The sequence below is a fragment of the Aphanomyces astaci genome (genome assembly GCF_000520075.1).
Source record: "Aphanomyces astaci strain APO3 unplaced genomic scaffold supercont1.6, whole genome shotgun sequence".
NCBI lineage: Eukaryota > Oomycota > Saprolegniomycetes > Saprolegniales > Verrucalvaceae > Aphanomyces > Aphanomyces astaci.
Genome location: NW_009798269.1, coordinates 1,733,767 through 1,761,024, shown reverse-complemented (window position 1 = coordinate 1,761,024; position 27,258 = coordinate 1,733,767). Strand labels below are relative to the sequence as shown.

At 51.2% G+C, this 27,258-nt stretch overlaps 11 protein-coding genes across 17 annotated transcripts; 2 read left to right on the top strand and 9 right to left on the bottom strand.

Moving 5' to 3' along the window:
* Nucleotides 1-60: 60 nt before the first annotated feature.
* On the bottom strand, nt 61-1,465 carry H257_03940 (hypothetical protein; the record flags this gene model as incomplete). Its single annotated transcript, XM_009828263.1, has 2 exons — nt 127-1,465; nt 61-71 (listed from the first exon to the last, which is right to left on the bottom strand). Exons 1-2 carry the CDS (start codon nt 1,355-1,357, stop codon nt 61-63), a joined length of 1,242 nt encoding a protein of 413 aa, XP_009826565.1. The 5' UTR covers nt 1,358-1,465.
* Nucleotides 1,466-1,803: 338 nt separating this feature from the next.
* H257_03939 (hypothetical protein) lies at nt 1,804-2,792 on the bottom strand. Its single transcript, XM_009828262.1, has one exon. It carries the CDS (start codon nt 2,647-2,649, stop codon nt 2,293-2,295), a length of 357 nt encoding a protein of 118 aa, XP_009826564.1. The 5' UTR covers nt 2,650-2,792; the 3' UTR covers nt 1,804-2,292.
* A 676-nt stretch (nt 2,793-3,468) lies between these two features.
* H257_03938 (hypothetical protein) lies at nt 3,469-3,900 on the bottom strand (the record flags this gene model as incomplete). The annotated part of the gene is made up of 1 exon (XM_009828261.1): nt 3,469-3,900. One exon carries the CDS (start codon nt 3,898-3,900, stop codon nt 3,469-3,471), a length of 432 nt encoding a protein of 143 aa, XP_009826563.1.
* Nucleotides 3,901-3,916: 16 nt separating this feature from the next.
* H257_03937 (hypothetical protein) lies at nt 3,917-4,763 on the bottom strand (the record flags this gene model as incomplete). Its single annotated transcript, XM_009828260.1, has 3 exons — nt 3,917-4,025; nt 4,103-4,521; nt 4,620-4,763. The coding sequence occupies 3 exons, from the start codon at nt 4,761-4,763 to the stop codon at nt 3,917-3,919; spliced, it is 672 nt and encodes a 223-aa protein (XP_009826562.1).
* A 958-nt stretch (nt 4,764-5,721) lies between these two features.
* H257_03936 (hypothetical protein) lies at nt 5,722-6,434 on the bottom strand (the record flags this gene model as incomplete). The annotated part of the gene is made up of 2 exons (XM_009828259.1): nt 5,722-6,199; nt 6,256-6,434. The coding sequence occupies 2 exons, from the start codon at nt 6,432-6,434 to the stop codon at nt 5,722-5,724; spliced, it is 657 nt and encodes a 218-aa protein (XP_009826561.1).
* Nucleotides 6,435-6,927: 493 nt separating this feature from the next.
* Nucleotides 6,928-8,615, bottom strand: H257_03935 (hypothetical protein; the record flags this gene model as incomplete). The annotated part of the gene is made up of 2 exons (XM_009828258.1): nt 6,928-8,292; nt 8,370-8,615. 2 exons carry the CDS (start codon nt 8,613-8,615, stop codon nt 6,928-6,930), a joined length of 1,611 nt encoding a protein of 536 aa, XP_009826560.1.
* A 1,105-nt stretch (nt 8,616-9,720) lies between these two features.
* Nucleotides 9,721-10,794, bottom strand: H257_03934 (50S ribosomal protein L3). The gene is made up of 2 exons (XM_009828257.1): nt 10,153-10,794; nt 9,721-10,088 (listed from the first exon to the last, which is right to left on the bottom strand). Exons 1-2 carry the CDS (start codon nt 10,762-10,764, stop codon nt 9,789-9,791), a joined length of 912 nt encoding a protein of 303 aa, XP_009826559.1. The 5' UTR covers nt 10,765-10,794; the 3' UTR covers nt 9,721-9,788.
* A 168-nt stretch (nt 10,795-10,962) lies between these two features.
* Nucleotides 10,963-13,622, top strand: H257_03933. Of its 2 annotated transcripts, XM_009828255.1 has the most exons (9): nt 10,963-11,289; nt 11,345-11,411; nt 11,467-11,562; nt 11,617-12,030; nt 12,090-12,238; nt 12,304-12,355; nt 12,413-12,643; nt 12,701-12,742; nt 12,864-13,622. In XM_009828255.1, the coding sequence occupies exons 1-9, from the start codon at nt 11,039-11,041 to the stop codon at nt 13,515-13,517; spliced, it is 1,956 nt and encodes a 651-aa protein (XP_009826557.1). In that variant the 5' UTR covers nt 10,963-11,038; the 3' UTR covers nt 13,518-13,622. The 2 variants fall into 2 exon arrangements, with proteins under 2 accessions (XP_009826557.1, XP_009826558.1); XM_009828256.1 differs by having other exon boundaries at nt 12,701-13,622.
* A 122-nt stretch (nt 13,623-13,744) lies between these two features.
* On the bottom strand, nt 13,745-17,227 carry H257_03932 (hypothetical protein). The gene is made up of 3 exons (XM_009828254.1): nt 16,262-17,227; nt 14,695-16,215; nt 13,745-14,293 (listed from the first exon to the last, which is right to left on the bottom strand). The coding sequence occupies exons 1-3, from the start codon at nt 17,203-17,205 to the stop codon at nt 13,801-13,803; spliced, it is 2,958 nt and encodes a 985-aa protein (XP_009826556.1). The 5' UTR covers nt 17,206-17,227; the 3' UTR covers nt 13,745-13,800.
* Nucleotides 17,228-19,006: 1,779 nt separating this feature from the next.
* Nucleotides 19,007-22,517, bottom strand: H257_03931 (hypothetical protein). Its single transcript, XM_009828253.1, has 8 exons — nt 22,412-22,517; nt 21,865-22,343; nt 21,743-21,811; nt 21,499-21,649; nt 21,298-21,451; nt 20,884-21,241; nt 20,231-20,449; nt 19,007-19,776 (listed from the first exon to the last, which is right to left on the bottom strand). Exons 2-8 carry the CDS (start codon nt 22,336-22,338, stop codon nt 19,114-19,116), a joined length of 2,088 nt encoding a protein of 695 aa, XP_009826555.1. The 5' UTR covers nt 22,339-22,343; nt 22,412-22,517; the 3' UTR covers nt 19,007-19,113.
* A 122-nt stretch (nt 22,518-22,639) lies between these two features.
* H257_03930 (hypothetical protein) lies at nt 22,640-26,429 on the top strand. 6 transcript variants are annotated; one of them, XM_009828250.1, is made up of 11 exons: nt 22,640-22,867; nt 22,963-23,040; nt 23,094-23,136; nt 23,190-23,403; nt 23,469-23,812; nt 23,878-23,993; nt 24,055-24,106; nt 24,152-24,812; nt 24,897-24,953; nt 25,045-25,184; nt 25,771-26,429. In XM_009828250.1, the coding sequence occupies exons 4-11, from the start codon at nt 23,217-23,219 to the stop codon at nt 26,227-26,229; spliced, it is 2,016 nt and encodes a 671-aa protein (XP_009826552.1). In that variant the 5' UTR covers nt 22,640-22,867; nt 22,963-23,040; nt 23,094-23,136; nt 23,190-23,216; the 3' UTR covers nt 26,230-26,429. The 6 variants fall into 6 exon arrangements, with proteins under 6 accessions (XP_009826552.1, XP_009826551.1, XP_009826550.1 ...); XM_009828249.1 differs by having other exon boundaries at nt 22,963-23,136; XM_009828248.1 differs by having other exon boundaries at nt 22,640-23,040.
* Nucleotides 26,430-27,258: the final 829 nt, after the last annotated feature.

The window sequence follows — 27,258 nt, the reverse complement described above, 5'->3', positions numbered from 1 at the left end:
CCTTGCAGAACGGGTCTTGTTTGCCAAACGTCTGGGCGTCGAACAGGTCTTTGCCGGCCTTCACGCGGATGCTGAGCTCGAACGCCTTGCCCTTGCCAGACGCGAGCGCTAGCGGCACCGCCGCACCACCCGTCGCCGACACTTCCACCAATTGCACCGCCAGCAGAATCTCGCCTCGCTGCTTGCCGCCGTGGTTCACGGGGTACCATTGCTCCACCGACCGACCTCCCGACCAAATGCTCACGGGGAGCTGGCACGTCCCGATGCTCGAGTTGCTCACTGTATTGGAGTCTTCGATGTGGATGGTCAGCTGGTCCAAGTGCGGGTCCGTGAGTCTGAACACGAACGCTTCGTCCCACTTGGGGTTGCGGCCGCCGTTGTCGTGCACCCTTGTCTGGAACGTCTTGTCGCCGATGGTGACCTTGCAGAACGGGTCTTGTTTGCCAAACGTCTGGGCGTCGAACAGGTCTTTGCCGGCCTTCACGCGGATGCTGAGCTCGAACGCCTTGCCCTTGCCAGACGCGAGCGCTAGCGGCACCGCCGCACCACCCGTCGCCGACACTTCCACCAATTGCACCGCCAGCAGAATCTCGCCTCGCTGCTTGCCGCCGTGGTTCACGGGGTACCATTGCTCCACCGACCGACCTCCCGACCAAATGCTCACGGGGAGCTGGCACGTCCCGATGCTCGAGTTGCTCACTGTATTGGAGTCTTCGATGTGGATGGTCAGCTGGTCCAAGTGCGGGTCCGTGAGTCTGAACACGAACGCTTCGTCCCACTTGGGGTTGCGGCCGCCGTTGTCGTGCACCCTTGTCTGGAACGTCTTGTCGCCGATGGTGACCTTGCAGAACGGGTCTTGTTTGCCAAACGTCTGGGCGTCGAACAGGTCTTTGCCGGCCTTCACGCGGATGTTGAATTCGAAACTCTTGTTTGTCGATTGTTGAGTATTTGGTTGGATTGCTAGTGTCGCTTCATTCTGCTGTAGGTTTGGTTGTTGTTGTCGTAGGGTTGCCAATATGTGCAATTCCCCAGCCTTCTTTGTGCCTGTTTGAAGTGGAATCCAAGTGTCCTTGGTCTGACCATGACATAACGTTGAGATGGGTAGTTCGCAATTGCAAATCACAGAGCCATTCTTGACGTAGTTTGGATCTTTGATGACCAACTGGAGTATCTCGGTGTTGGCATCAGTAATCGGGATTGTAAAGGTTTCGTGCCAAGTTGGGGCTCGTGCATTGGAGTTGCCTTTAGTGCTGAAGGTATGGTTGCCCATGACAAGTGCACACATCGGGTTTGGTTTTCCAAGGATGTTGATGCTGGCCAAGTTCCGTGCCTCGACAACCTGAATTTCGAGCTCCATGGGGCCACAAATTTGTTAGGGGTGACTTCGTTGATCGACTTGACGCATGCAGTTGGCGTGGCAAATATTTTCTCTGTCGGAGGTTGCCGGCAGTTACATGTACCCCGCACATTCCATTAAAAGACGCGAAAGCGATTAACAGTAACAACACCGTCGAGTTGAAAAGGAGGAATATGTCCACAACACAGATTCAACTTGTGGTGGAGCTATCAATACAGTACAACCCATAAATTGGGTGAACGTTCTTACCCCATCAGTGATCTACCCATGTGTTTATGCCTCGAGGTTGAAATTCCTTACATTCCATGGCCTAAATTAGCTGTCGCGTCGATTATATGTGAAACACGAAGACACACACAACCAAAATGGCGCGTCAATATGGCTACAACGAAGATGACAAAGGATGGTAGAGGAGTGAACTGATAAAGGTATGCATGAATACCGGTGTGGGTATATGTAATAGGTCTCAGAATCAGAATACGTTTTGATACGACTATGTGTTTTACAATTTCAACTATATTGCGAGACCAACGGCACGCAATTGACTAGCCGAGGGTCCCACCGCACATATTGTGGATTGGGTTTTGGGATCGCATACGACCGCCATGTTTGACATCGAGGACGTACAATGTCGGGCCAAACCCCACGACAACCAGTCCGTTTAAGAACGCGCTGGATTTGTCCATGTACAGGACACCTCCGACGGTCCACTCGTCAAACGAAAACGTGTACCCGCCCAGCGAGTACAGAACCAGCGACGGCAGCCTTGGCACTGGTACGTGGGGGTCTCGCTGTCACTGGATAATACCGAGCGACAACACAATACACACGATGGGAAGGCCCACAAGGGTGTACGCTCGAACAAACTGCCAATTTCGACGACGCCGTATGTGCACTTGACGTCCAGATCTCGCCACGAGCACGCTCGCACCAGCTTAGTCTGGACCGTCAACGGCACGGTGAGCTGCAGGAGCGCCGTGGCAGTAGTGACGTGTGTAGCCCTTGGTAACAACGGACAAGACGTCGTTGAGGATATACGTGTGCCAGCACACTTCGGCAGATACGATGATCGTTTGCAAGTCGCCTACGACTTGAGGCAACATGGACTCGAACTTGGTGAAGTACCCGGGATGGTCGCTCTGCACGAGAGCCAATTGGCTCGTGCTGAGCAGGCAGATAGCAGAGATGGCCCGAAGGGTGAGCATGGGGCAATCCCCCTCCACGTGGTTGAGTTTCAATAAATTCCACGCCTCCACGCGGCCGCGATGCCTCACGACGTACAGAAGCGCCATGCTCGCGACCCAAACGTGACGTACTGAATGGCCACCGTATAGTACAACGACCACCGGCGGTAGTCGGACCGTACGGTGATGGTCGCGACGTCGCCTTCAAACGACAGCACGTCCCTGTACCCCTTGGTCCAGTGGTAGAGGAAATGCCAGGTGTAAAACGAAAACGGCCCCATCGCAACAATGTTGGCTGTGACGAGGTCCAAGGCTCCGGTGTCCAGGTCCTCACGTTGAGCGCCACCACGTTGGCTAAGATCGCGTCCGCATCGCCTAATAGGTCGGCGGCAATGGCCAGAAAGGTGCTGACGAACGGGACTTACGTCTCTAACATCGAAACACACCCAGCGGGCTGCGCCGGGTAATCACATACTGATGTGTTTATGTCGTAACTCTGTACGCGGGTCATGACGATGGCGAGGATTCCTTCGTTGCGAGACATGTGATACGTTTCTTGCAGCGGTTTGCTTTGGCACGGCGAGACAATCCCGGCCAACGGACAGAGGAAGCCGGGGTCAGTCGACACTGCAAAGCACAGCGGACTGCCGCCGCGAAAGTCGTAGCGTCGCCACTCCACTCCGCCAACTCATTGTAGCTCAACGTGGCGTTCAACGACGTGAATAACAGCGTATTCAAATGGCATTCAAACATACGAACGAGGTCAGCGACTGCTTCTGGACCAGCAAGTGTGGGACGTCTACAGAGCCATACCGGCCCAGACGTTGCTCCAACAAGATCGACGCCCATCCCAGATCCCAGGGGCGACGGCTTGCAGCACCTGTCGCATGGTTTGGTTATGAAACGCAAAGCCTGCGCTGAAACGAATCAACGAACGGTCACTAACCGCCGACGTGTTGGACTCCATACCCCACAAGTCGCTCGCTCATGCCCAGTACATTGTAAATGAGCTCTCTTTCGGCAGTCGCAACAATGGGTCGCTTCGCTTGATCGTGAGGGTGTACTGCGTTCCAAACGAATTCTGCACCGCCGACGTGTCGTGAATTTCGTGAGGTAATAGTTTTGCCACTGCAAGTCGAAGCTCGTCAGGCTGTATGCCTGCCACGACCCTACTTCTGTCGCCACACTCCTAGCCGAAATTCCCCACATTTGCTGTAGCCACCCTTTCCCCAGCTCGGCTCTTACGAAATTCGTCGCCGATGGCGATCGAGAAGGAATACGCCCAACACGCGTCAAACGAGTCCAAGTCGATGTTTCGTAGCACCTACGCCAAGTACACGGCGGCGTTGAAAGCTGCATAGGCGACACACCGTTGTTACCGCAGCCGAGAATTGGCCAACTCCCATTTCCTGTCAAAGTCCACCCAGCAATACTGTGTGGCTAGCCACGGCACCCCCCCAAGCATCCGTGCATGGAGCGAAGCCCTAAACATTGATCCATACTTGAGCTACGTCGATGATATAAAGATGAGTTGCGAAACCTCTTTAATATTGTGTTGTACCCTGTATGGCGACGTTGGTCGATGCTTGTGCTAGGAATGTTCATGCTATGGGGCAGCGAAAAGTCCACAGCGTCGTTTGTCGTGTTGAATGCTCCGTAGATTGGAAGCGCTGTCAAGTCCATGTCCCCGGTCTTGTACTGGGACGTTAACAACGACGCTAGAAACCGATGCCCCCCCGTGGAATTGAACCCTTGCCACCAAAAGTCGTTGGACATTTTCCCTTCCAGCACCATAAGGTACATGACACTGCTGGCTAGTGTACCCACAATGTACGCAAACCCAACGACAAGCAACAGGGACGACCACCACGACGTCGGGGCCACCGTGGGCGGGTCTGCGACGGTGCAGGGAGCGGTAAGGGTTGGCGGACGCATAACGGGGGAACTTCCACGAAGTTGTTCAAAAAAGATGAGCGACGACTCGGGGTAGAGGAGCAAGGTTCGGGGAAGGATTTTGTAAAGGTCGCAAGCGGGGTTTGGTGGGTAAACTCGACGAAAAAATAGGTTCCATCACATACCACGATGCTTGTGCCGAGGAAGAGCAGCGCCCGCATCGTGCTGCCGCTGTGAATCGCGTTGGTGTTGCACACGAATGTTGTGTCGAACGCCAGTGTCGTGCACTCGCGATGGATGGCCACCACGGCTTGCAATGGGAACTCCATGTCCAATACGATGGCAAGAACGAATAAAACGAGGCTGCTCATCGGTGCCGCGAGCGCAGCGCAGTCATTTGTGGCCACCAACGACACGTCCAAAAGAACGTTCGTGACCCACGTCGACTCTGCCGCGACACGAGGAAGGTGTGGGGCCGATTGACCAGCGTGCTCAGTCCGTGCTGCTGCACCATGTCCGGTGAGGACGAGCTGAGAAGGATCACCGCGGTAAGGCCGTGCAGAAACAGAAAGGGCCTCCAGATCCAGATCGGCCCCGCCACCCGATGAAAGAACAACATGTTGTGGCCAGATATTTGAAAGCTGTAGAACGCAGCGACACCCACCATGCAGAATTCGGCGATGCCAAACATCCACGAGACGTACCAAACTCCAAACCCGAACAAGGTGGCGATGCTGCGGGGCAGCGCGTTCGAGTTAAGTACCGTGCTGTCGACGCTTGAGGCCACGTCATACGGGTACGATATGAGCCGCAGCGTGGCGACGTCGCCGGCAAACGACACCACTTCGCGACTCCCTTCGACCCAGTCCAACAGATATGCCCACCCAAGGATGCTGTACACTGGATCTGTTGGGTCTAGAAGTGCATGGTGCAATAGAAATGACGCCGACTGGTCATAGTCACGGCGAGTCGCCGCGCATTGTCGCAGCCGTCATCAAAGCCCCATTCCCGTTGCGGAAATGCAGTAGGAATCGTGTTTGCGTTGCCAACAAACTGCCCCCCAGGAACGCTGTGTCGTTCAACGCCGACCACTTGGAAATGGCGAGAAAAGGTCGATCGACAGCGAACCCGTCCACATTATCCAGCTGGGCAGTGTTCAGAATCATACGAAACAAAAAATACATACAACGCCTTGAGCGTCGGTGGGACCGGTACCAAGAAATTGTCAAACGAGTTGAAGGGGCCAATGTATGGCATATTGTACGGCTGTATAGTTTTCGTTCCCGATCATCTCGATGCTTGCCACCAAAATTGGGGGTCTGTCCGAATCAAGCTTCCATTCACGCATTTCGCGCACCATAAATCATAGTAAAAGCCACAGCAGAGGTTAACTGTTGTCCAGAACGCTTGGCGGGGCTGGAAGGGCAGCACCATCACAGCCAACTTGTGCACACCGCCCAATGTTGGCTGTATCCACGCGTATTCTTGTATACCGTGCTGCTTGGAGTTCTGGTACTGTGTCAGCCATGTGGTCACGTTGAACGACGCCAAGTACGTAACTTCGTCTTCCGTCGAAAGAAACGGGCGCTGCGACATAGAGTCCAAGTACCCCCTGCCCTCGGGGGACGTTGTGAGGAATCGGCGGAGGCCAACGTCGAACTCGCCACCGTCGGTCCAGATAAGCACGATGAGCTCGTCCATGTCTGTGTTCCGCGTGATGGCTTCCACATACAGAGCACCGTTATGTTGGTATGTCGAGAGGCGCCTTCGGAAGTCGACCCAACATACTGGGTGGTCACCCACACGAGTCGTAACGTGTACGTATTTCGACACAACGGAATCGCCACTGCCGGACTTAACGATCCGAAGGCTAGACTGCGGACGTAGGCGGGGCTGCTGGGCGCGGGCACGGGCGCGTCCATGACAAACAAATTGGACGTCAAATCGATTGCGGCAAGGCCGATCGTGTCCACGTTGTGAAGCGTGTCCATGGATAGCATGCAGCAAAAACGCATGCACGGACGAGTTAAACCCGCGCCACCAAAAGTCGGTCGTCATGATCGGGCCAAGCAGGATCGCATACCTGCACGAATTCACGAGGACCCCTGCCAAGAACAAGAACATGATGCCAGCAAACGGCACTATGTGCTATCTCGAAAAATTCCACGCCATCAGTAAGTTGGATGGGGTGTTGTCCATTGTCGCATAATGGTGGGGCGAGGTGGAAGTATTTGTCGGAGAGCTCCTCGTCGACGTCGAGGAAGTACAATTGTCTCTGCAGTCGACAATGGCATCACTTGGCCGGCCATGGAAACCCACAACGCAGCAGTATTATGCACCAGCTGTCGGATTCAACACTTCGCACGTAAAACGGTTTATATCATCACTTTTCCAACAAGCATGCACTCTTTAAAGCCGATGATTACGTCGACAACGAAACCTCCAAGGACAAACAAATACAGTGCACTTTTGGACGTGAAATCCTGCAACTTGCTACGGGTTAGGGATGGTGTTCGAGTAAAACGTTGCGTTCGTGTACGCAACATGTTGGTACGGTAGTGGACAATACGGAAACACGATGTGGTCCGCCGTCGAGGCCAGCAATTGTCTTCCGCTCTGCACTGTCACGTACATACTCAAGACGCTGCAAACGCCGATCGTAAAGTAGCAAAACGCCCGTTCGACGATGCCAATGTCGGCATGGCATACCTTGAGGTAGCACAGGATTGGCAGCACAATGCAGCTCAGAGACACTGACGAAGCGCCCACCAAGTCGACCAGTTCGTGAAAGTGATCGTGGAGAACCACCGACACCACTGTGAGCGCGGCCACCATACTTGTGCGGAGTATACAGCACGCAACAAGGTTCGACGACGAGTCAGATTTTGGCACGTCTTCTTCGTCGGGAAGGGTTGACGACACGGACGACGAGCTTTGGGTTCGGAGGCCAGACAAAGAACTGGCATCATCACTCTCGTCGGATTCTGCAGGGTTCGCCAGAGTAGCTGCTTCCATGGCACTCGGTGGATGTGGCGGAGCGTCAGCAGGTCGCGGTAGCTTTGATGGGTTGCTGTGGGACGCAGCGAACGTATTCGTAGAGTCGTGGTCGTTATCGGATGTTGAACAAGTGTCGGAATCGGAGAGGGCTTGAAAAGTTGGTGGCGGGGACATGTGGAGCCCCAACACCGCCTGCTCGGCGTAGTAGAACGCAGGATGCAACAGTACCGAGAACCCAATTGTGATGTGCAGCTGCATGGCCATGAAGGCCAAGACCACCACCCCTCGTTCAGCCGTGAAACCGAGCTCGGGGCCCGAGATCGCAAAGAGGAGGTTGCCTGGTATTTGGCATCCCACCATGGCATACCCCGTGGATGCGATCGCTACAAAGAGCACGGTGACGATAGTCATGGTCACAAAGACCACGCGAGGCATGCGCGACGGCTGCGAGTGCTGGCGCTGCAGGTCCGGGATGACAATGGCGGCGCCGTACGCCAACGACAAGTTGCCAAACGTGGACGCGATGCTGTCGAACGAGATCGCTGGCGTCGGCACGGACACTGGGGTGGCATGGTAGAGATGGTGAACCAGCACACCCAGCGCCATAAAGTCGGCCAGGATTGTGCCAAGGCAACCGGCCAGCGCCGCCCCCGCGCCTTCCTTCATCGTCGGAATCAACGCGATGGGCAGAATGGAAATCGACATGAGGATGCTCCACATGACTGGAGGGAATGCGTCGGGGATGATCACGTCGAGCAGCTTCCCGCCAAGCACGAGGAACGCGCACGGGACAAACAGACATACGCCCATCTGCGACATGACGACCGCCACGCGGCCGCGGGGACCGAGCGCGAATTCTCCCTACAGTAACGTTATATGTCAATGGTAAAGATGCATGGTGGTCGAGTTCAAATGCAAGCACAAATGCGACGACGTACGAGATCTGCAAATGTCTTGACAGAGCGTGGAGCCAAGAGCATGACTCGGCTGCACTTGACCGATGCATACACGTTCACGAGCCCCATGTAAGCCAGGGCAACGATGCCACACACCGGGCCAGCACGTGCAAAGTTTCCTGGCATGCCCAATGTGCCGATGCCATAGACGCAGCAGAACAGATTGAAGGACGCCTTCGCGTCTTCAATTGTGAAGTACCGAGAGGACGCTCTTGGGGATGTTGCCATCGTGATGTCGCGTAACTGTTCCACGAGATGATCCGATGCAAAGTGTTCACTGGTAGAAAGTTATTCATTATAGCCAATCAATGCAAAGCATTCCCACATACTTAACTGTAAGTATATTGGAAGAATGCCAAAAGTCTACACATCTTTTCAGTAAAGTACTGTACATACAGTAGTACTACGTCGTACTTCCTCTGTTCCAAAATACTATTGTGGGTATTTTATAGTGCGGCCTATACTTGGAAATCGTATTGGAAGTTGCACTAGGATGTGATATACTTCTGAGAATTTTCGTATTTTTATTCAAATATGCATTTTTACGACCAAATGGGTGAGGATATGACGCACACAGTCATGGGAAAGCAGGCATAAAGCACAGATCATATCGATATGAGCTTCCATAAGAAGACCTATGTCGCGAAATACAAATGCACAAGCCTTCTATTGACATCTACTGCTTTTGTCGCATAAGGCATCACGACACTTGGCTCAGATTTCAGATCATTCAACGCAATGTTTAGCATATTGATGGAACAACTATAAAGGGTAAAATAAGTCTGCACAAGCACCAGGTTGATAAGATTTGCAATAGAATTGGCTATAATAAAGGAATAGATGCATTCATAGTGGCCATTATTGACTTACTCGCGAGTTCGAAGTGCTGTTGTTCATGTTTCCCCAGGAAAAAACGCTCCACGACCAGGTCTTCCGAATCTTGCAACATAGATATCTCGGTATGTAGTGTGATTTAGACGATTTGGAGGATAGCTAGCTATATCTACGCATGAATACGAGTCGTTTGAGCCTACAATCTCCAGAATCGGACCAGAAATGAATGAATGGCCGAGATTTAAAGTAAAAGATCTGATTATACTTTCTTGTATGGAGTCGATCTCATCCTCGACTGCGAATAAAATTAAACAAAAAATGTCCTTGTTCCACATGGAATAGGCTACAAAACAAACCTAATTAGGGACAAATAGCGAATAAACTTCATAAAATATGTTCCCTGTTAGTCCCGTAAACCCACAATAGTATTCTGTCTCACTACTGTACTGTACTAGTATTTGCTTGGTGCATGCCTACGAGCTTGTAACATGAAATGCGACGAGATATTACGTATGTGGGGCAGTCTGTCACTGTTGGCACAAGGGGGGGTGCTTGGTTTTAGTTAGTCTACTGCTCTTCATAATTGTACGGATCCTTTTCGGCCTTTGGCGCAAGCACCGGCGCTGGCAATGGCTCGCCCTTGGCCACGATGAACGTCGGGAAAGGAGGGGTTGCAGACTCTTCAAATTTCTTCTTGCGGGCATCCGTGACGCGCACGACACCGCCTGGGGCGCCGGGGACCGACCCCTTGACGTACAACAGGTTGCGTTCGGGGTCGATCTTCAAGATCCACAGGTTGTCGCGGGTGACACGCTTGCCACCCATGCGCCCAGGCATCTTCTTGCCCTTCCACACCTTACCAGGGTCCTATACGAAGAGTCAATATGATGTTCTAGAAAGAATGCCAGGCACAAGCTAGACTACGACGCACTTGACACTGGCCAGCAGAACCCATGGCACGATGGGCCAACGAATTCCCGTGCGATGCAGGCTGCCCACCAAAGTTGTGGCGCTTCATCACGCCTTGGAACCCCTTGCCCTTGGAGGTGCCGCACACGTCGATGAATTGACCTGGAGAGAAGTGCAAAGCGTTCAACGTGGTACCGGCGGGAATGAGCGCGTCGTCTGAGACGCGGAACTCGTGCAGTTCGCGCTTGGCAGGCACACCAGCCTTGGCCAAATGGCCCAACACCGGCTTGGTGATGTTGCGTTCCTTGCGGAGGCCGACGCCGAGTTGGAGAGAGGTAAAGCCGTGCACTTCCTTCGTCTTGACTTGGGTGACTTGGCACTCTTCAACCTGAAGGACAGTCACGGGATGGGCAAGACCCCAGTCGTCGTAGATGTGCATGGATCCCATCTTAACGGCAAGGAGACCGGTGCGCTTCGAGTCGGATGACCACGGCTTGTTCTCCAAGGATATGGCGGGAGGAGCGACCGAGGTGGTAGATGCGGCAGCGGCTGAGGTGCTGGACATGGCAGCATGCTTCTGCACTTGCATCCACGAGGACCCTTGGACCCGCGACAGTGTCCGCGATAGAAGCATCTTCGTAGAGGGGACGGCTACCAATTCTTCAATGCTTGACCACCGAATTACATGACCCTTGCGGATTGGTGGGATATGACCAATCAGAGATCAATATTCTTGTACTACTACGAATTAAAATAACCAGAATTCGTCTTGGAAAATTTATGGAATACAATATTCAACCATACTAAAAATGATTTAGTATTACTGAACCTGGAACAGTCGATACGTACGAAAAACGACAGCCTCCGATAACACATAACAACTTGCGCGAAACGGCGCGAATGGAGCGATGACCCGTAGCAACGCCAAGGTCACGTTTCACCTGCCCTTCATCCATGGGGACAAAGCCAAATCCACGCAGACCAAGGAAGAACAAGTGAATCGTCTCAACAGCTTTTGGTTCTGCGAAGCGCAGCGACCACCTTCGATCACCGACAAAGACGACAGAGTTGAAGCACCCAAGGCCAGCAACATATACGTCACCGAAAACCGGCGTCTTCAATCCCTCCTCGTACGTCGAAAGCCACAACATCGCGTCAAGTATGCCTACGTATACCGCTATATGGTTGTATGCATCCATACACGTCCCCCATAGGCCGAAAAAAGTGCCGCGGCCTCGCATCGTCGACGACTTGATTTCATTGGAATACCGATATCAACAGGTCAGTGGGTCTGGTCCTCCAGAATGAACATTGCTCATGAAGCACCAACATACAGAGCGCCAAGGTTGTGCAGCGAGCGTGGCGGCGGTTCAGTGCGCGGAGTTTCTGGCAACGGTACTTTCTTGCCATTAAAGCCGCAGTCACCATCCAAGTATGTGTACCCTGCAACGTATCATGCACTTTTCCTTGGCCTTACTTTACATAGCGCCATGTCCGAGGCATCCTCTGTCGCAAGTTCGTCAGAGTGTGGTACCGCTCCCGCTTACGCTTTGTCTCCAAGATACAAGCGGTGTTCCGTGGTCACTTGTCCCGGCGCGTCTTACAGTCGCAGCTCCAATGGGAACATTACAACGTCAATGTGATCCAACGGTGGAGTCGAGGGCACTTTGGCCGACGGCGGGCACGGGCAGCGAGGCGTCACATGGCAGCGGAACGGATTCAGTGCCTGTGGCGCGGCGTCCAGAGTCGCCAGCAGTCGGATCGCCTGTGGCTTGGCGCCAAGGCCACCACGATCCAACGACACATGCGAGGATTCCTCGCACGAAAACACACTCAATGCCAAAGCCAGCGGTGCCACGCTGCGGCCGTCGCGATGCAAAGGCTCTTCCGAGGCACTTTGGTATGATATTTATCGTACGGAAGAGATGGAATGTTGATGGCGGCTGGATGGCGGTGTAGGCGCGCACCCGCATCGATGCAATGCTGCGGGATCGAGAAACCCACAACCGCAAGGTCGTGATGAACGTTCTGGACGCGGAGATTGCGTGGCAGACGGCGTACATCGACAAGCTGCAGCGCCGACTAGCTAAATCTCGCTTGGAGGTCACGTACGTCGCAGAAACGATGTCACATGAATATGTCCTTTATAAGTATTTTGGTGACGATCGCACAGTGTGGTGGAATTGGAAGTCGAGCTGCACCGCCTTCACGTGCAGATCAACGATGTACGAGACGGGTCGGGTGTTGGTTGATTGACGAGCTAATATTGGACGAGGATGTAGATGGAGTGCATTTACATCGACATGTCGGACCAGCGAGCGAAAATGTCGCCACGCGCCATCACCGACGGATGGCTCAGTGAAATGGAGATGAAAATGGCCACGCAACGCCGCATGATCACCGCCGCCAAGTTGGACGCTATCTTTGGCCATGGATACACGTTCAAGCAGCACGATGCCAAGCTCACCGACCATCGCGACCGGCTGGCGCGGGCTACATTCCGCAAACATCAAGTTCGTCCAATCTTTGAGTTATTTATCATGTTTGTTGCATGTGACAAGAGTGGTTAGTTGGTCAAGTGGCGAACCGAAGAATTTGTCGACTATTGGACGGTATGTATAGTTTTCTACTGTCATTCGTGGGTGCAGGACAAAGTGCTCGGTCGTATCGACGTACTAGTATACGATAGCACTTGGTCATAACAATGCATATTTTTTTATGGATCGATCATAGAGGGAAATGAACCATTTGGCACGTGTGCGAGACGAAGCACATCGTCGCAACGTTGCCGAGCAACGCCGCAAATGGGCAGTGAAATTCTACAACAAGTCGGGCAAAGTCCAGCTGCACCGCCCCGCGCCTCGAGTGGACACGACGTTTTCCATGGCCAACACCAACCTCCTAGCAACTTCGTCCGCAACGACTGACTCGTCGGATGATGTTATCGCCACCCTCTCGGACCAAGTCAAACTCGTGACAGTGCAGTCCCAGTTGGCCCAAGCCACGGAAATGTTCACCCCTCTGCTCCAGCGCTTCTCGTCCACACACTCGGCCGTGCACCAAATGACCCGTGACTGCAAACCCAACCTACCACCACTTGCAGACAACTTCGTCAACCAAGCAGCAGCTGAAGCTCAAGTCTCGTCAGATTCTGTGACCACAATGCCTATTTCCCCCACAAAGTCAAAATTGAAGTCTCCGACCAAGGCACAAGCGTCCCTACTAGCACCCCCCAAGCCCCCCCTCCGATCTGCCACTGTACCGTGGTCGCTCTTGGATCAGCTCGAAGCAGAAAAAGTCAAGTTCAAAACTGAACAAGCGGCGCGCAAAGCTGGATTTACTACAAATAAACACAGAAAGGAGGTGCCAGTACCCTCAAACTCTTAAATAGCGGATCTATTGGCCTCTTGTTGTGAGGAACTGCTCCAAGTTGTAACGGGGACACATTCACGCTGCATTGCTACAGTATCATCGCCAGTGAATACAACTCCTTTATGTATGTATTCAGAGTTACATTAGCCATGATCGATAGGAAACGGAACAAGTATGTACATGGTACTGCAGTATACCGTTAGTCGACTAAGGTTGTGCCCGCATATAAATAACAAGAGGCATTGGTGAACTACTTTCGATGAACGTTATTAGGCCATATTTACTACATAGTATGCCCTTAAACAAACTGGATGGTCCATGCACTGGTCACGGCGACGTTGGGCTTGCGGATGATCAGCGCGTCGTCGATTGCATCGTACGCAGTTTCCAACTCGACGACATCGCCGTCGCCACTGAAAAGCTTCACGGTGGTCGGTTTTTGCTGCAGCCCCACGACCACAATGCGCTCGATCTTCACGTCCGCCGCGTCAAAGCCCACGGACCCCACATGCGACCTCAAGAAGCCATACTCAAAGGCAAACTGCACTTGGGTAAACTTGTGGTCGGTTTCAAACGCAAACGTGTGCTCGTCGTCCACGTACAACTCGCCCACGGCCGCCTTGGCGTGGTTCAAAGCCACGACCAGCGTGTACGGGTCGTGACGCATCAACGCCGAACTGCGTCGCACACGCCATCGCTGGGGCACGATGCTCCCGCCGCGCTGGAACACGGGGATGTAATCGATCGGCGCCGCCACCGAATACGTCGTCCCCCCCACAAGGCGCTTGTAGCTACACCCAAACAAAATATAAGTGAGTGCGGTGCTCAATCGATTGAGTAGAATACAACCAAATCGACAGACAATCGATGATCGACCAATCAAAACCCAGATCTCGAATCAAGTAGCCACTCTTCGACAAATCCAACATCGAATTAGTGTGTGACTTAAATTAGTGTGACACCGCACGACTTTTACATACAAAAGTCAGTACAAAGAATCGATCGATGGATTTGGCGAATAATCCGCACAAAAGTAATCCAAATATTGGGTAAAAAAATGACAATATCAACCCCCGTAAATACGATAGACACACCATGCTATCTCTCTCTCGGGGTAGGTAGGACGACTGGTCAAACACAGAACCACGTCACACATACACTGCAAAAGCCCGGAACTTGGCCCACACGATACCTTTCGTTGATATTGTACCACACATCCGTGCCTGGAAGGTACACGTCCGCTGAAGTCGTGCCCGCCGACGTAATCGGATGCACGAGGATATCTCCTCCGAGAAGGAATGCATCTTCGACACCAAACGCCTTGGCATCGGTCGAGAACTCCATCCACAACGGCCGCATCACTGGCAACCCCGACACGCTACACGTGTGGAACACCGTGTACAAGTAGGGCAAGATCACATAACGCCGACGGATGGCTTCGCGGATGCGGCCAGTATGGGGCTCGCCAAACACCCATGGCTCGCGGCGGTCCGAGTCGTGGTGCGCGTGGCCTCGGAAGAAGGGCTGGTACGTCGCGGCCTGGCTCCAGCGGGTGACCAGCTCGGCGTCGGGGTTGCCAAAGAAGCCGCCGACGTCGGCGCCGACAAACGTGAGCGACGCCACGCTCATGCTAAGCAGCATTTTGGTCGCGTAATTCAAATGGCCCCAGTCGGCCTTGTTGTCGCCCGTCCAGATGGCGCCGTAGCGCTGGCTGCCGGCAAAGAACGCGCGGCTCAGCACGAATGGGCGCTCCACCGCAGCGGTCAGCGGAATTGGTTCGTCGGATGGGGGGACTTCGGGGAGCTGGCGCACGAGCTGGCCTTCCATGGTCGCGCGCTGCATGTAGTACCCGTACAAGTTGTGCCATTCGCGGTGCTCGACGCCGGCGCGGCTGAGGCAGTTCTTGCGCATGCTCACCTCGGGGCCGTTGAACACACTCGGCTCGTTCATGTCGTTCCACGTGTACAGGTCCAACGTACTGCCAATGTACTTGTCCAGGCGGAACTGGGACGCCCACCACCGCCGCGCCTTGTCGGACGTAAAGTCGACATACGACGACGACCCGGGCCAGCACCACCCGTCAAACTCGTTGCCGTTTTCGTCCGTGATGTACACTTGCTGGGCTTGCGCGTCCGTGTGCACGGCGTAGTTGGCATCCCGCTTCATGTGCGGGTCCACGATGGTCACCATCTTGCGGCCGACCGCCGACAGCGACGCTTGCATGTCAACCGGTGTGGGAAACGCATGCTGGTCCCACGTAAAGTACCGCTTGCCGTCCGTGTGCTCAATGTCGAGCCACAATACGTCGTACGGTATCACATGCGTGTCAAAGCCTTGGTCGACGCGAGACACGTCGAGCTCGTTCTTATAGTTCCATCGGCATTGGTGGTACCCCAGTGCAAACACGGGCGGCAGCGACGCGCGGCCCGTGAGCTGCGTGAACTGGTCCGACACGGCGGCAGGAGTCGGCCCCGGGAGGACGAAGAGGTCGATCCACCCGCTTTCGCTCATCCAGTGGGTGGATTTTTGCGTTGTTGACGGTGTCGCAATGTCCACAAACGTCTCAGACGGGTTGTACCAGAACACCCCCACAGTATTCGACGGACTCGCGGCCATGAGCATCGGAATGTGGCCATATAGCGCCATCGGCTCGTTCAATTCGTACTCGAACACGTCCAAGTTGTACAGCCGATATGGGTCGGTCACGGGCGTGCTAGGAAATGGGTTATATGCGACAACGTTTTGTGTTTTGGACGTACTTGTCACGAGACAGCGTGTCTTTCAAGACAAAGTCCGTCGCGTGCTCGGGAATGCCATACAAATGACGATCTTGGCCGTGAAAATGGATGTCCAAGCCCACGGCGGTGGACCCAAACTTCTTGGTGTCAGAGTGCCCGCCAAACGATTCCTGCCACGTGGACGAGTCGTCGACGGGCGCGGGGGTTTCCGTGGTGCCTTTGACTTGGTGGGTCCCGTCGGCGTAGATGGCCAGCCCATCCTCGCCATAGTCGACAATCTCCTTGCCGCCGTGGACATCGACTCCCGAAGCCGCGTCGTCGGCTGAGGACGTGGCGGCGTTGCTGTCGTTGTTCTTGTCCTTGCGCGCGTCGTAATGCAGCTTGCCCAAGGTGTTGGTCGACACGACCAGTTCTCCGTTCACGTACACTTCCATGGCAAAAGCCCGCGGCTTCCCGCGAAGCACCACCAGGGTGGGGACATCGGCAGTCGAGAGGAACGCCACATCTTCCGCCGCGATCGATGTGAGGGGAGATGACGTCGTGCGCTCAAACGACGAATGAGTCGTGTCCACAAGTACATCCTTCGGTTGCCATCGTGGCTTGGTCAGGTCGTTCTCGGCGTTGTGGGCGTCGAAGAGCGCCCCGTCAAAAGCGACCTCGGACGTGCGAAGACGCACGGCGCCGGATTGGAGGAAGCTCAATGACGCGTGCAGCGGCTTCTTGGACGTCGACGGCACAAGCGAAAAGTAGTACACAGATGACGACGACGTGGCCGCGTCGGGCTTTGCGAGCAACGAGTACGTGGAGGTGTCGCTGCTGCCTACCGTTTGGCGTTGCGAGGAGCAGAAGGCAGCCTGGTCACATCGACGGAATTTGCTTCGATCTACGGCATCCACGGATGAAGACAGCGCCGCGATCGCCAACGCAGCTGCCAGCCACGTCGACACTCGTCCGAAACCGACCATATGAGACTTTGGTGACGAAATGGTTTTTGTTTGTGGCTCTCAAAACGGGGACTTGGTTATCCGGATGATAAACTACCCAAAGTAACTAAAAATATATCCAAACAATTCAAAATCCTGCGATTCACAAGCTGTACGCTAAAGTGGTGACGTGGCACAGAAATATTTTCTGTCCAATCAGCGAATTAGCAGATGATGATTTCAAAAATAATTAAAATCTGCCTGACCAACACAGTTGATGGCTTCGTTCTGGGTTGAGCCGTTTGGTGGATGGGGAACAGCTTCATGTAGTCGCGAGGTGGAGTGTACTCACGGCTCCTACCGTGTGATTCCAAGTGGAAGCATCAGAAATAGTACGTTCCACAGGCCTCCAGTATCCTAGTACGACTTTGAAGCATCGCGAAAACAATATTTTAAATGAAATTGTAAACTACACCGCCGGAGTACTGTAGGGACAGTTTAAGGTGCACTCAAAATGACCAATGGAATTGCTTGAGTTTTGTAATAGCCAATCGAATCACTAGAAAATGAAACACCATGTTGAAGATCAAATTGTTATTATTTTTTTATTTTTTTACCAAAACATATGCAAAACCCGCATACTACGTAGTACTAGTACATACTATAGTAGTACTACTTAAGCTGAAACCATGCACTATAAACCGTCCCTCATACGGTATGTTGCCTTGACTTGAATGGAAAGCGAAGTAAATGAACGCTAACGTTAATTATTACGTAAAGTCTATTCAAGTCGATTAAACAATGAGAAGAGTGCCCAACCTTTCGGCTTCTTCCAGTACTTTTCATAATTAAAATCGCTGTTCTGAGAGGCGAGTAAGCTGCATTCTACGACGAGGTCTGTTTCAAGTGCACCATAAATTACGAAGAATATTTTGATTTCTCCAATTGTTCATACAAACGATTAATTGGCATGAATGAAACCTCAAAATAATACTTCATAGTAACGTTAATACTACAGCATTATTATACAATTATAATACTTGTATTGTAGTGTACTACGTAGTAATAATATATATCATCCAGGCGGTGGCTTGCCTTTTGGGAAGATTCATCCGATATTAATAGGACACTGTAACTTATTTACTAGTATTACTGAAGCAATTCCAACGATTCTTCGAATAATATTTCTTCAGAGTACACTTGGAATGGTTTGTATCGACGTGATGCCTGGCCAGGGTCATCGTCTCCTAAATTTGAGCGGAAAATGTGTCGATGAGAATCAACACCCAAAATGTGTTAGTAGGTGCTAGTATCTACTAAATATCTGATTTGGCATCACGGATTGGCTATAATTGCCATTTTATTGATGACCAAGGTTCATGAATTTCAAGCGACTGGCACCTTCTCCATCTTATCGACACAACATCGTTTGCTCCACCCTCTACTCTTCACAGTATCTATACGTATAATCCTTACAGTTAATTTAAGCTCTTGTGTGTTATCAATCGTATTTGAGTGCAGTAAATGAACCCTTTAATGACAAAACGAGCTTTACAGTGTTAGTAGCTAACAGTCCCAGCCATTTTGTGGCAATATTTCATAAAGCAGTGCAAATTGAGGATAAAGGTCAAAGTAAGTGTTTCTACGACCAATTTCGAAACAACTGGCAAATTCTCAGTGCATCATATTAGAGTTTGTATGACCACGCTGGTATCATCGTTTCAAAAGGCCTTATTACAGTAGTTAGTTACTCGTACACCAACAATACCCGCTTGGCATGTCTTTCTCTACTGTTATCTTGCTCCTAACGTTATTTGAACGTTTTAATGTGATATCGTATAAACTGTAAATATGTTTTTCGTCTTCTTCTTCCTTTTGGAGATATATAACGTTGCTAGAGTCCCCGACATTTAGCGTAATAGTACGTCACATATATGTTATAACCCGTGCTCAAGCGACCCCGCCCATTCCGCCTCCTCCTCCTCCCTCTTCGTCGTGTGCATGCTGCTGCTCTTTGTCTTCTTGGCCATCTTCGTTGTTGTCGCTGCCATATAATGTTGCCTCATGTTTCGGGGATTGGGACTTGTGAAACCGCGATTCATCCGAGTTCAACTCACTCTCATTGTCGTCGTTGACATTGTCGAGGGCGTTGCCTGCCTTTTCATAGCCCATATTGTAGTACGTTTTGTACGCCGTGCGGGCCTTTTGCTGGGTCAGGACGTTCCAGTGCGACAGCATCGTCGCGACCAAGTTGGGTCGAATCAAGTCAAACATGTCTTGGCCAACCTTTTCGTACGTATTCATCACCCGCACACACGCTGGCGAGTTCCAGCACGCGAGCGCGCGGTCCGCCACTTGCTGCTGGATGCTGCTCATGCACTTGCCAAGGCGGAGCCCCATCGTGCGCGCCACCGGCGCCAAGTCGGACTCGGCCAACACGTACTCGAACAGCTCCTCGAGCACGATCAGAAACACAATCTCCTTGAACGCGTTGCCCACGGGCCAGTACTTGAGCACACCCCGCGCGATCGGCGTGTACAGCACATGATCTTTCGACACAAACTGGATCATGCAGTACATCAACTGCTGGTGGTACGACGTATACGCTTGCGTCTACACAAGACATCAGGCTCACGATAATATTATATTAACACTTTTATTAAAATATCATTTCGCACACACACATATATATCTCAACAACAAATCCCACACGTATAATATAAATGTAATTTTAGTTGTATATGTATATGATGTATGTTTATGGATTGGACTGGATGGATGGATGTAGATGGAGGCACTATGATCCATGCCAAATTAGGAGGACTATATATATATATATATAAATACAATTGCGTTGAGATGGAGTTCATCATGTAGTATTATTTTGTCAAGTTAAAATTCGAATGAGCAGCAGAATCACCCGACAATCAAAGATCGACCAATCAAAACCCAGATATCACGAATCTACTAGCCAATCAAATCCACTCTTTGACCCATTCAACCTCGAATTAGTGTGTATATGCAATTCGTGTGTACAAGCAATCGATCGATGACGAACGAACTATACCGAGTGGAGCGGCACGAGCGACTTGACCAACAGCACGACATGCTCTTCCTTGATTGGACACGCAAAGCCGTTGATGATACTCCCGAGGATCTCGAGCAGTTCCGTCACACCATAGTAATTGGACGACTCGTACACGTATTCGTAAAACACATTGGCAATTTCTTTGCGAATGAGAGCCCGTCGCTGCGTCAGCTTGTAGTACAGTCGATGCAGCACGGTCTAGATATAAATATCAAATACCACATTAGCACGAGGTGAGGGGGGGCGTTTCGTGATGGGATATATTTTTAAATAAGCCCAAACTATGCAACATCATACCATCACAACACAAGCATTATTTCGTAACTGTGGTCAAACAAATAGAAACAGCCATCCAATCATCTGCGACGAGAAAAATATAAATATATATATAATGTATATATATATAAATACTTTGTGTCGTCGTGCTAAAAAATATTTGGTTTGAAAACCTCTGGGAACGATTGATTGTAAATCCATTTGAAATAATAATAATAATACTAGCTTTCCAACACACGTGTATATATATAGATAGTACAACAAGTCCGATCTCGTCCATGGCAGCACCAGCATATATATATATAAAAAACAACTCGAATTCACCATCCTCCCCCGCATCCCTACGTTTGTTCTACCTTGAGCAACTGCCGTTCCTTGTACGATGGCGACTTGAACAGCGCGACGAGCTGCGATACAAAGCGCGGCGTGAAGAAATCTTTGCGCACTTGCTTGTCTAGCTGGTCAATGTACTCGATCGCGCGCACGAGGATGTCGTAGCACGTGCTCAGGACGCTCCACTCTTGGTCTTCTGCCGACAGCATGTCGGACATGAGGTCTTGGATCGAGAATGGCGCCGCGTCCGTGTCCGGGGAGGTCTCTTCAAAGAAGACCGCGTTCGGATCTTGCGCGGGGACGCGCGGAAACGGCCGAAACAGAAACGACGACGTCATGTGAAGCAGTTCCTTGAACAGGCTCGGGTCGGCCATCAACGTCCTACATGCACAAACAAATATATATATGCGACACCGTTTAAACGAATCAGCACGTACGGATATGTATCGCAATATGTGTGGATATCCTGCATTAGCTTGATCTGGCGGTCGCGCAACTCGTACTTTTCCTTGTCCGACAGCCCGAGGTACCTTGGTCGGCAGAATGCCATCTTCTTTCGGCACACATATACCCGCTCAAACGCAGGCACGTCTGTGACACGGTTTTGTATTTTGGTTTGAAGAGTTTGGCGTACATACCTTCTAGGGCGGGGAGTTGATAGAGCTGTTCCTTGGACTCGCGGACGTCTGCGACGCCGTCGCGCACGGGAAGGGATGCGCTTTTGATGCTGCTTAACCATTGCACGAGGTCCGCTTCGTTCTTTGCGACCATGTACAGCGACCGGTAATTCTATTTTGAAAATCGATTTCAAACACGAGTTTCTTTTTAAAATATATATTTAAAAAGTCGCGGCAATGAAAATGTAGGTATAGACACACGTACGGGGTGGGAGATTTCAAAACAAAATTGTTTTTTAAACTTGGCCGTGTCCAATGGATGAACATCCACGCCCTGCAACATATGAGCATGTGATCAACCTCGGTCGTGATGATACACGGACGTACCGACAACGAGATGACGCCGCGAGGGAACGTTTCCTCGCTCGACGTGCCAGACACGTAATAGAACATGGACTGGCCGCGCAACACCATAAAGCGCTTCTTCCAGTTCTTGAGGTGGTTTGCCTGCTTGACAAGCACGCCGCTCTTGCTCGTGGGTGCGTAAAAGTCCGACTCGTGGTGGCCGTCGTGGTTCTCCTGAAAACTCGAGATCAAACTCGTCTTCTTGCCGTTGTTGTGCTGTTTGTGTTCCGCCGAGTATCCACTGCGTTCAAGGTCGCCTTCGTCGTCCGACACGGACGAGGTCGACTTGGCCACGGACGATGTGGACGAAAGATGTGTCGAGATTTTCTTGGAGCTCTTGCTGTTTCCCAGCATGCCTCGGAAGAATTTCCCTGTCCTGCTCTCGGGGGGCGCGGTGGTGGCGACGGCTGTCGAGTCGCCGAGCTTGCTACTACTACTGCCGAATCCAAGAGCCATCGTCCCTGCGCCAATGTGAGCATCTTCATCCAGACAATCCTTCCCCATGACACATAGAGCATGCATGCCTTACCAGGATGAGCAGTGCGCGCGACGATGGTTATCAGCAGTCGGTGGACACCTGCGTCACTCTGGGCCAGGAGTGTGTAAGTCCTGCTGATTTGTAATGGACATGTGCCATACCGAACACTGCGAACTGCGTTTTATGCGTTTTATCGAGTCTCTGCCAATGTAACTTGAAGTTTGTATACCATCACCACACACGTTAAACTAGTTTTCCGAAATTACAGTGTAATTTCTCCCCAAATTGCCGCCGCATCACGCCACAGCTCGCGAGGTAAGTACATGACACACAACGCTCCGATCCTTTCGTTGGTTCTACCTACCTTGGCCCCCGTGGACAAAGAAGCACTTGGGATGGAACGACAAATAAGCACGCCGCTGATGAAACAGAAACGAGCAAGCATTCATGCATGTGAATGGACGCACGCAACCAAGGCCGCTCGCTCCCAACGTGTAACTACATACTGTATGTACCCTGCATGGATGGCATGGGGCATAACGTTACTCCCTCGCACTATATGCTGCTTCCACACGACTGTAGCCTTCCAACTAGCCCTGTAGTGGACCACGGGCCAATATCCAGCTTGCATCGAAGTGGATAATGTAACCTCCTCGTCCATGCCGACGTGCGTCGTTGTGGTAGGTGTGAATTCTTGTTTTCAACCAATGAAAGCCAATCTCAACATACAAAGGAGCCAATCGCGTGCATGATATCGACCAATCAGCCAATCAAATGTAAGGCATGTAATAATTATAACCAATCCACGAACAGCGTTTTATTGTACTAGTAAACCCCACCAATAACCAGAAGCAACATGAAACAACCTGCCAGGAGAAAGCGAAGGGCCAAAGGCGGCGACGACGGCGGCACGGTGCCCCCAGACAAGAACGACTTCTTCAAGAAGAGAACGCTGAAGATGCACACCATCGTGGCTACCGATGAGGCCGAGGAGGACGTCACGATCATGCCGTCCTTCGCAGGATGGACGTTTGCGTGCTTGGGTACGTACGTACGTACCCATGTCCATATCCGTGCGTGCGAATTGGCATGTTCATGATTGTGAAAGGGTTGTCTGCCGCGGAAGAGACCAAAGTCCGAGAAATCGTACGTTTGCATCGAGGACGCATGGACGATGGTCGCCTTGATGGTGGCCGTCGGCACCTGTGTCGGTATTCCACTTGCTCCCATGTGGTCACTGGATACTGGCTCCCAGTCACGATCGAAGCAGACGACTCTGCCGTGTACGTGACGCTCCACTGGCTGGAGCAAGTTCATGCCACGACGCAGAACCTTCCACTCGACTCCAGCATCCTCTTCCAACCGCCACCGTTCCACCGTCACTCGTTCCATTTGGCATATCCGCACGAGTACATCATCACAGACTCCTTCGATCCGGCCATGCATGTTGAGGTACATCATCGCCATGCTCGCTCCTGTCATGCTACTTGATCATCTGTCGTTCTCGATATATATAGCTTCCTTGCGTCCCAAGCAGTAAGCTGTGCTTCGACATTCCGCGCTGGCCGTACGTCGTCGCTCTGCTTACGCGCCCGATCCCTGACGTAGACGCCCTTGAGCATGTCATCCACCTGTACATCATCCAGCCGCCTACGTACACCTTTCGGCCGAAAACTGACCTACTAGTCCTCTAGAATCACGGGGCAACAAGGCACTCGTCTGCGATGCCTCCGTCGCGCCATCGACGTAACCCTACCTTGTGCATTCGTCAAAGCTAACGCCATGGATTAGGAATACGTGGAAGACGCTACGACGTTGTTTACAGTCACGTTGCCGTACATGGTGTCCACAGCGCTAGCCCTTCCGCTCTTGTTTCCGTCGCCTGTGCCTCTCTTGACTCGGCAAGTCCCATCCAGCGTGACCTTGACCAAACGTCAAGCCGCGTGTCTCATCATCCACGCCTTCTTGTGTACGTTCACGGCTGCCAACACATCGTTCAACCATTTTCACTTTTTCGACGTGTTTGCGCCGTCCGCCCCGCCCGACTGGAGCAACGCCGCCACCACCGATCAAGACGCCACGGCGGTTCAGAAACTTGTGACAGTGTTACATTACTTTAGCCGATTCACCACAGACAACTTGTGTGACAATACCAACCACCGATACGATCAACAAGTGATCACATACGCCCGCCATGTACTCGACACGACCACCCCGTCGACGGATAGCGGGATGGCGGGGGATAGCGGTGGATGGGCCGACACTCTTCCGTGGACGTCTGTGCATGTGCACGCGAACGGAGCGATCGAGGACGACGTAGGCGCCGTGCAAGTGGATTTTGCCAATAAGTTTGCAGGCGGCGGCGTCTTGGGCCACGGATGTGTTCAAGAAGAGATTCGATTTCTCATGAATCCGGAATGCCTCGTCGCGTGTTTGCTGACCGAAGTGCTCGGTACGCGATCCATCCCCTCTGTCACACACAATCACATATTCTTTCTCATGAAGAGAGAGAATCATATAATAACGTCATGGGTAGACCCGACCGAGTGCTTTGTGATTTCAGGCACAGAGCAATACGCGGCCTCCAGTGGATGTAAGTGGTTACTTTTTTATATATATAGTGGATATTGGAGACATGGCATCAACTGTGTATATATATGGGTGTTGACACTGTTCTATCCTAGATGGATCGACGTTTGCATTTGCCGGCGGAGTCCTCGACTTGGTACCTGTGGACGTCAACATGATGCGGGATACAGTCATTGTTGGCATCGACGCCACCAAATACTACCGCAACAACGCGTGGCACCAGTTTCGCCCAGAGGTACATTCGTCACCGTCGAGTATATAAATATATATATATATGAATATTGTATATATATAAATACTGTATATGGGAGTATTGGCAAAGAATCAGCACAAAAAAGATCACATTTTGGGTAAAAAGGATAATACTCACATATATATATATGTGAGTTTTGTACAATATATATATATGTGAGTATTGTCCTTTTTACCCAAAATGTGATCTTTTTTGTGCTGATTCTTTGCCAAATCTATCGATCGATTTTTTGTCTATTGTATGTAAAGTGTTGTCCAAAGTTGAAGAGGTATCTTTGCAATACTAGAATCAATCGTGTTAGCCAATCAAATTGCAACCTTCATTCTTTGTAGCCAATCATGCTCATTTGCTCGATTGGTTGGCGATTTCATCAACCCCGAAATAGGCCAATTTAACTGAACAGCAAAATATCACACTCATTTAAAAATCACACACTAATTACACGTTAAACCTGGCTTCCCGCAAGCGGCTATTGGCTCAATTCTTCTATACTATTTATATTTGGTTGTATCGAGTATTCATTCTCCATATGTCGCTCCAGGTTAGAATATAAACACATTAGCAATAGGACATCAAGAGGGAACTCGACAAGGCCATGGTGGGGTTCCAACGCCTCCCCGACGAATCCCCCACACAACGAGGACGACGACCCGTGGCCACGGGAAACTGGGGCTGCGGCGTGTTCAAAGGCGATGTCGAGCTCAAGTTTGTCGTGCAGTGGCTCGCGGCGTCTGCCCAGCATCGCCCGCTGCATTACTACACTTTTGGCAACTCGGATCTGGCCACCCGTCTGGCGCAGTTTGTTCAGACTGTGACAACGTCCACCCTTTCGGTGGCGCAGCTGCGGGCACGGCTGCTTGACAACAACGCCCCCAACTGTACTTTGAGTCTGGCGGAATACACGCGGCAGCACCGACGACATCGGCCCAGTGTGTGCGCGTACATTACGTCGACGTTGCTACCACACATTCGGCACTCTCCGTCGACTGTATCCCAGGCGGCGGCTGATGTCCAGTCTACCAATTAATCAACCATATGGCCCGCCGTTGCACGACTACTGTGCATAGTAGGGTCGTCTTAGACTACTACTAGTACATATATAAAGGTAGTTTGTGACTTGGACGTGCCATTCAATCAGTTTTTTAATACTTCGAAGTCGTGGGTTCGAATCCCGCTTTGGCCTTTTTTTTAAATATATTTTATAACGATGATGTAATTCAATTGGGGAGTTTGCAGACAAGATCATCTCAAAATACTATGATATCGGTACAAGGGAATGTAGGCGTCCACCCCATCCACGTGGCCAATGTATTGCGAAGCGCAAGCTCATGTTCTCGATATCAACCTGCCTACTGTATTTGTTTTCGTTGATCTCCACTATGAAATATAAAACGTAACTATAACGATAAATTCAATATACTATTAATAGTAATTAATATTAATAGTATAATACAATATACTATTAATAGTAATTAGTAGCATATTGTATTATAGATCAAAACATGCTGTGAGCTGTGAACGGGTACTATTAATAGTATGGGGGAAAAGTTGTGATTCAAAAATAATTGACAACAATTAAAAAACAACAGTACAACACCGTAGTAAAATGCATTATTGATGTGGGTGCAAGGTCCAAATGAGTATTGTGTTTCTTTTACCGCTAAATTTGGTTGCCTTTTGTGCTGATTCTTTGCCAAATCTATCAATCCATTGTTTGTACTGCCGTCCAGTGTCACACTAATTCAAAGTTGACTTGGTCGAAGAATGGATTTGATTGGCCACGTGATTATTGTTCTGGGCTTTGATTGGTGGATCGATTGTCGTCTACTGATTCGGTGATTCTGCTCAATTGAGACAATCGTACAAAGTATATAAATTGATACAGGTATATAGTGTACGTAGTACGCACAATCATTCCCGCGGCCCTCGTTTCTTGCAAGCCCGTCGTCCATAGTATATGCATCGATTTTGTGTACTTTACTCTATTTGTGACTCAATTTCATACACGGATGTCGTACTACATATACAGTAGTCCCCCAGAATAGGGAACCTTTGA

Coding starts and splice junctions, on each gene's coding strand:
- H257_03939 (XM_009828262.1), bottom strand. CDS start 2,649: ATGGCGCTTCTGTACGTCGTGAGGCATCGCGGCCGCGTGGAGGCGTGG.
- H257_03934 (XM_009828257.1), bottom strand. CDS start 10,764: ATGCTTCTATCGCGGACACTGTCGCGGGTCCAAGGGTCCTCGTGGATG. Junction 10,089..10,152: donor GTTCTGCTGGCCAGTGTCAA/GTGCGTCGTAGT, acceptor CTCTTCGTATAG/GACCCTGGTAAGGTGTGGAA.
- H257_03933 (XM_009828255.1), top strand. CDS start 11,039: ATGACCCGTAGCAACGCCAAGGTCACGTTTCACCTGCCCTTCATCCAT. Junction 11,290..11,344: donor AAGCCACAACATCGCGTCAA/GTATGCCTACGT, acceptor CGTCCCCCATAG/GCCGAAAAAAGTGCCGCGGC. Junction 12,239..12,303: donor AAATCTCGCTTGGAGGTCAC/GTACGTCGCAGA, acceptor ACGATCGCACAG/TGTGGTGGAATTGGAAGTCG.
- H257_03932 (XM_009828254.1), bottom strand. CDS start 17,205: ATGGTCGGTTTCGGACGAGTGTCGACGTGGCTGGCAGCTGCGTTGGCG. Junction 16,216..16,261: donor GACACGCTGTCTCGTGACAA/GTACGTCCAAAA, acceptor CCCATTTCCTAG/CACGCCCGTGACCGACCCAT. Junction 14,294..14,694: donor TGGTACAATATCAACGAAAG/GTATCGTGTGGG, acceptor GTTTGGGTGTAG/CTACAAGCGCCTTGTGGGGG.
- H257_03931 (XM_009828253.1), bottom strand. CDS start 22,338: ATGGCTCTTGGATTCGGCAGTAGTAGTAGCAAGCTCGGCGACTCGACA. Junction 21,452..21,498: donor TCAACTCCCCGCCCTAGAAG/GTATGTACGCCA, acceptor ACCGTGTCACAG/ACGTGCCTGCGTTTGAGCGG. Junction 19,777..20,230: donor CGCTCGTGCCGCTCCACTCG/GTATAGTTCGTT, acceptor TGTCTTGTGTAG/ACGCAAGCGTATACGTCGTA.
- H257_03930 (XM_009828250.1), top strand. CDS start 23,217: ATGAAACAACCTGCCAGGAGAAAGCGAAGGGCCAAAGGCGGCGACGAC. Junction 23,813..23,877: donor ATCCGGCCATGCATGTTGAG/GTACATCATCGC, acceptor CGATATATATAG/CTTCCTTGCGTCCCAAGCAG. Junction 24,954..25,044: donor ATACGCGGCCTCCAGTGGAT/GTAAGTGGTTAC, acceptor GTTCTATCCTAG/ATGGATCGACGTTTGCATTT.